Source organism: Cryptomeria japonica, chromosome 10 (genome assembly GCF_030272615.1).
Source record: "Cryptomeria japonica chromosome 10, Sugi_1.0, whole genome shotgun sequence".
Lineage (NCBI taxonomy): Eukaryota > Viridiplantae > Streptophyta > Pinopsida > Cupressales > Cupressaceae > Cryptomeria > Cryptomeria japonica.
In genome coordinates, this window is record NC_081414.1 from 248,196,583 (window position 1) to 248,202,638 (window position 6,056).

Here is a 6,056-nt window from a genome sequence, read left to right on the forward strand (position 1 = left end):
GGTTTCCGACGGTAAAAATCTTTGTGTTTACGTGTATGGTCTTTATATGTGCTCTATGCTTTTGCTTAAGTCATCTTAAGATTTTACAATTTAGGAACTAGAAAGATATTTTTGCTTACATCCTCTGTGAATTGGCATTAGGAGATCGTTTTTGCACCGTAGATTTCCTTACAATATTGGCATGAGGATAAATTAGGTGATTTTTTCCCTTAAGTGCTTACATATATGCATACTTGACTTTTTGTGAAGAGGAAATAGTAATACTAAAAGCCATCTAGTGTTTAGATAGTGAGGAGAATGGGCAGTCTTCTTGCAATCATAGAGAGTGGATAATCCACAACCACCCCTCAAAGTTACAGTGGATCTAAAGCTCTCCATATGCAATCTCTTGACAACATCCACAAACAAATTTATCCTCCTTTCAATGAAATCAATTTCACTTCAGTATTTTGCTTTGTGCAGCACATGTCATTTATTTTTTCTGTGCGATGATTTTTTATTCCTTGTAATTTATAATTATTTTAATAGTGTCCTTTTTGTTTCTCTATTATTATTTGGATTTCTTCTACTTAATTGGTATCTTGACAAATTAGTGGCAAAAACTCCTCTTCAAATTTCATTCAAGCTCTTAAAGATGTCCAAGATTTTTACTATTACATTTTTTTTTCAATGGATATTGGAGACATGATGTCCACTTGCCATATCTTGCCAATTTCTTGTCTCTACTACACAAAAGTAATATGTATTATAATACTATATGTCTTAGCTTAAAATGAAAAAAAAATCACCAATATATTTTAGTTTGTTAGAAAGAACCTTCATCTTGGTGTTATCCTACGTTGGAATAGACATAAATGAAAAGTTGAATAAAAGATATGGAAGGTGGATGTTGGTTTTGGACAAAAATAAATAAAAGAGAAGAAAACAATTGTTTGACTAAAACTTGCGTCCATCTTATAATGAGGTAATTTATATCTTTATTTTAATATAATTGGATTGACGTATCTAAATGTTGAACTAAAATCCCGAATGAATAAGTTATCCTAGAAATTATTTCATAACTTAATGCTTTCAACTTGTTCCAATTCTTATCATTTTAAGTTGATGATGGTATTCTTTTTATGCTTCACAAGTACAACAATGTAACCAGCTTATAAAAATCTTTTTTTTTTTTCATAGCATTTATACACTGCATATATCGATAACTTGATCCAAAAAAAAACCCAAGAGATCCAATCTAAGTAACTTCCATCACATATGAGTGGTATAATGTGTATATTTAACATGGTTTTGCTCCTTTTTGGGCAATTTGATTTACTAGATCCATTTACTTATTTAGTTATAGATAAGAAAAAACCAATTAAAAAAAAACTTCAAGTCACTTATAGATCTACCAATCATACAAATTGTTGCTACCAAGAACAAGCTAGGCCTAAAAGAAAAAATAAGCAATAAATAATTTTTGATGTATTATGACTAAGCACTGAGAAAAGAGGACATGCTATCTTTAAATAAAACTACCACTACAAATTCGGCCATAAATGCAGAGTGTCCTCTTTACTCTATCGTCCTTCTTCACATCACTTCTCTAGACAAAACAGCCATTTAATTCGATATCATTAAAGTTTTCTCATTTAATAATGCGAACTAACCACTTAAACGATCATCAAACTCTTCTAAAGAAATGTGCCTAAAATGTTCAGTCCTTAGTTCGCCAACCGCTTCAAATGTTAGAGCCCATTTTGATAAGGTGTCAACTTCCATATTTCCAGATCTAACATTGCTGATACATAAATCTTTGAAAAATGATAATTCTTCCATTATTTTAGCAATTGGATTTTGGAGATGCCATGCATAGATTCTCCCCTTCATAATTGCGTGAATGATTATTAGGGAGTCACCCTCTAAATGGATTTTCATGGCTCCCAAACTCTTGCCAAATCTAATAGTCGTTAATGCTACTAAGGCTTCAGCTACATTGTTTGTTCCATCATCTAACTTCTTCACTCCCAATGCCACCACATCCCCTTTCCAATCTCGAACAATGAAACATGTTCCAAACAGCCCAAGATTACCTTTAGATGCTGCATCAAAATTAATTTTCCACCATCCCTCCATCGGTTCTTTCTAGGCAACCTCAATTTTCTCTTTTAAATCTGAATTAACCTAGCCAAGCCCCTTAACGGGCCTTGAGTTTATGTATTTTTAATAGAAATATTTGTTGTCTAATTCTTGTAATGAAATAATTTAATTATTTATTTAAATGCTTATTTTATTTTATTTAAATAATGCGAATCAATCCTTATAAAATAATTAATCAATTCTATTACCTTTTTTTCAAAAATTAAAAAATATTAAAATTTTTAATATATCTATATTAAAAATCACTTCATTTACAAGATTATCAATAAAAAATAAAAATAAATAAAAATCAAATTTATTTTGAAAACAAAAATAGTATAAGGGATTAATTAGATTAAGTGAATACATTGCCTCTCCAAAAAGAAAGTCCTCGATCATACAAGTTTTATAACAGAGCAGCTGTAATATGTAACAAGTTTTATTTATAGACTCCAGGTTGTTTTGTTGTATCCTTCTCCATACCTCTTCAGTTCAACTGAAAACGTTCTCATACCCAAAATGGGGACTGGGAAACGATCTACTCTCGACTTATTGTTAGAGATTCGCTTTCCCTTCTTGGCTGAATTCCAATACCAAACGACGGGACAGCTGGTTGATGATGCAGAGGTCTTTATATTCTCTTGCAGTAAGCGTTCCTTTCCACATTCTCTCTCTCATTTTCCTTTCCTTTAGTCCCGTCATCTGAAAAAGAAGGGAAAGAGGAAGGAGATTTCATCTAGGAATTAATCCTGTTGGGTCATGGGTTCCTGCAATCTTCTCCATTGCATTCTGTTTTTCCTGCTCATATCTACAGCATCCAGGGTTTATGCGAACTTCAATGATGAAGTAGTCACTATATGGGGCGCTAAGAATGTTAAGCTATTGAACAATGGCCAGGAGATGCAGCTTTCTCTCACTAAGGAGAGTGGTATGTTTTATTTAATGCTTAACAACAGCATTTATTTGCATCTACCCATGACTAGAGTCTTCTGTTTTTTCATTATTATTTTTAGATTCAAGTTTCTTAGAATTTTTGTATAACGTTTTAGATCATATTCATGATCCATTATTAAGGTAATGGAGAGCTATAAGAGAAAATTTCTTTTCTTCTAACATTTTATTATCTTGATAGTGGATTATAGGGTATGATCTGAAAAGTTGATGTGGAAATTCAAATACAATTGAATTCATAAATAATAGTAAACATGATGAATCTGAATTAAATAAAATGATAGAAAACTTCAATCTAATTATCTGATCGATCTTAGATGCAAATTGGAATTTGGTATACTGCAATATTCTTGGATCAGCTGCTGATGAATCTCTATATTAAACACATTATAAAGATGATGAGTTTGTTAATGATATCAAGTTTTGACAATCTATAACACTGTTCATTTTTTTTTTTTATTTGATTGTGTTGAAGTTTTTGCATCAATATTTCAGATCACACTCCATGATCCATCATAAGAATAATTATCAAGTTTCCACAACCTACAATATTGTTCCTTTCTAGATTCAATTGTATTGGAGTTTTTCATCAACATTTTTCAGATTACACTCCATAATCCATCAGAAGGATAATATATGAACTATGAATTAGAGGAGAAGATGGATTATAGAGTATGATCCAATACATTGATAAAAAAATTTCGACATAATCAAATTCAGAAATAATAATGAACATGATTAATCTAGATGAGATTGAAATGGTCTGAAACCTTCTACCTAACTGATCTTAGATGCAAGTTGGAATTTGATATACTGCAAACAAAATACTCTTATATATTAAAATCTGATGTTTGGTTTTTTTTTTAGGCTCATTAATCCGATCAAAGCAAATACTCATATATTAAGGTCTGATGTTTGATTTTGTTTTAGGATCATTAATCCGATCAAAGCAAACGTTCTTGTTTGGTAGCTTCACTATGCTTATGAAGCTTGTTCAAGGAGACTCTGCGGGCACAATAGCTTCATTCTATGTAAGTGAGAGTAAGGAGCTGGTGATTTGTTTCATTATAAGTTAATGAGTGAATCTGATTATAGGATGCATAAATGTCCTTCTGTGAGGATGCAGCTTACCTCTCTGAATAATAATCATGATGAGATTGATATGGAATTCCTCGGAAATAGTTTGGGACAACCTTACATGTTGCACACCAACATCTTCATTCAAGGAGTGGGAAATCGGGAGCAGCAATTCTCACTATGGTTCGACCCCACAGCCGACTTTCACAACTACACCATCCTTTGGAATCCCTGGCAGATCCTGTACTTTCCTTGAATCTTAATCATCTATTTTCATTTTTGGTTTTGTTTTAGATCAGTTAGTTTCTTTTGATCTTGGAATTCTATTATAATTCAAATAATACACTCTAAGTTTTGATTTTTTAAGATCGTTCATGTGAAATCACACTCTATTGTTTTAGGACCCATCTAATAGTATGAGTTAAGATGAATCACTTAAACAAATTAATGCTTAGAATGTGTTATTTAAGTAGGATCCACTTTTCTATGAGACCCATCTATTAGTGTGGGCACTCTCTTCTGTTAGAACCCATCTAATTGTATGAGTTAAGATGAATCACTTAAACAAGTCAACCCTTAGAATGTGTTGTTTAAGTAAGATCTACTTTTCCTTGTTTTCTGTAGGATCCATCTATTAGTGTGAGTTAAAATGAAGTAAACAAATCAAAGCTTAGAGTCGGTACTCGTTTAAGTAGAACCTACCAATTATTGTAGTTTAAGTCGAACCATCTAAATAAGTCAAAATTTAACATGTGTTGTTTAAGTCAAATCAGATATTCAATAATAAGTAACTAAACGTAAATAACATGTTTCAGGTTTATGGTACATGGAATACCAATAAGAGTGTATGGCAACCATGAAGAGGAGGGGGTGCCATACGTAAAGAAAGCCATGAAAGTGGATTCGAGCTTATATAACGGAGAGACATGGGCCACCCAAAGAGGTCGTATCAAGGTTGACTGGTCCCACGCACCATTTGTGGCTTTCTTATCCAATTTCAAGGCAGCAGCCTGCAAAAACAGCAGCCAAACTAATCAGTGTTCTTCAAGCAGTAATCCAGATTACTGGTGGAATCAGCCAGCTTTTCACAGCTTGAGTTTCGAACAACGACAATTGTTGAAATTGGTTCGCAAGAGCCATCTCAAATACGATTATTGCCAAGATAAGCATCTATTAAAAAATGATCAACCTGCTCCTGAATGTGCCTTCGAAATAATCTAAATAGCTCAACTCCATTCCGTTCGAAATAAGTGCAGGCATTTCATGGCTATGCTTGGCCGCTCAAAGGTCTCCAATTATGTTTTAGTTATTTATTTATATCAGTCTATTCCGAAAGGAAATATGCATTGGATCTTTTCAGTAAACACTACTATTGTGGATTCATTATGTTTTGGTATTTAAAAATAAATATGTTTTTGTATGTTCAAGGATATTGGTATATCTAAAGATTCTAAGTGTTAGAAGAGAATCAGCGTAGAAATATTTTGATTTGGAAGATTAAATGGAGTTATAATCTACATTAGATTTTACATCTAGATCACTTGTACATTTGCTTGATGTCTAGCATTGTGGCTCATGGTCTATGATAATTTTTTGAATGATGAAAATAATAAGACTTGTTTATTTTCTTATGAAGGTTTAATAATTATCACATATTAGAGTAACAATTCTTTGTATATCCCATAGATTTCCTATTCTTGATTATGGTAGTTTCTATGTTGAAAATGCATTGCATTAGGGGAGATGTCCATATTGGATGAGATAAGTGTTAGTTGCTTTGGAAATTGCTATGTACAATGTCATGAGAATGGGAATTTGTTATTTTTGACACAACTTAGCTCTTAGGCATTGAAGTTGGTTTGGGAAACCATGGGTTCCTACTTCTTAGTATTGAGCTTTATAAATAT

At 32.2% G+C, this 6,056-nt stretch overlaps 2 protein-coding genes across 2 annotated transcripts; one reads left to right on the forward strand and one right to left on the reverse strand.

Annotated features, from left to right (window-relative positions):
• Positions 1 to 1,647: 1,647 nt before the first annotated feature.
• On the reverse strand, positions 1,648 to 2,118 carry LOC131858884 (uncharacterized). The gene has a single exon (XM_059212357.1). The coding sequence runs from the start codon at positions 2,116 to 2,118 to the stop codon at positions 1,648 to 1,650; it is 471 nt and encodes a 156-aa protein (XP_059068340.1).
• A 522-nt stretch (positions 2,119 to 2,640) lies between these two features.
• On the forward strand, positions 2,641 to 5,370 carry LOC131052415 (xyloglucan endotransglucosylase protein 7-like). The gene is made up of 5 exons (XM_057987083.2): positions 2,641 to 2,767; positions 2,936 to 3,049; positions 4,003 to 4,103; positions 4,199 to 4,392; positions 4,965 to 5,370. The coding sequence occupies exons 1-5, from the start codon at positions 2,641 to 2,643 to the stop codon at positions 5,368 to 5,370; spliced, it is 942 nt and encodes a 313-aa protein (XP_057843066.2).
• The last annotated feature ends 686 nt before the right edge of the window (positions 5,371 to 6,056 follow it).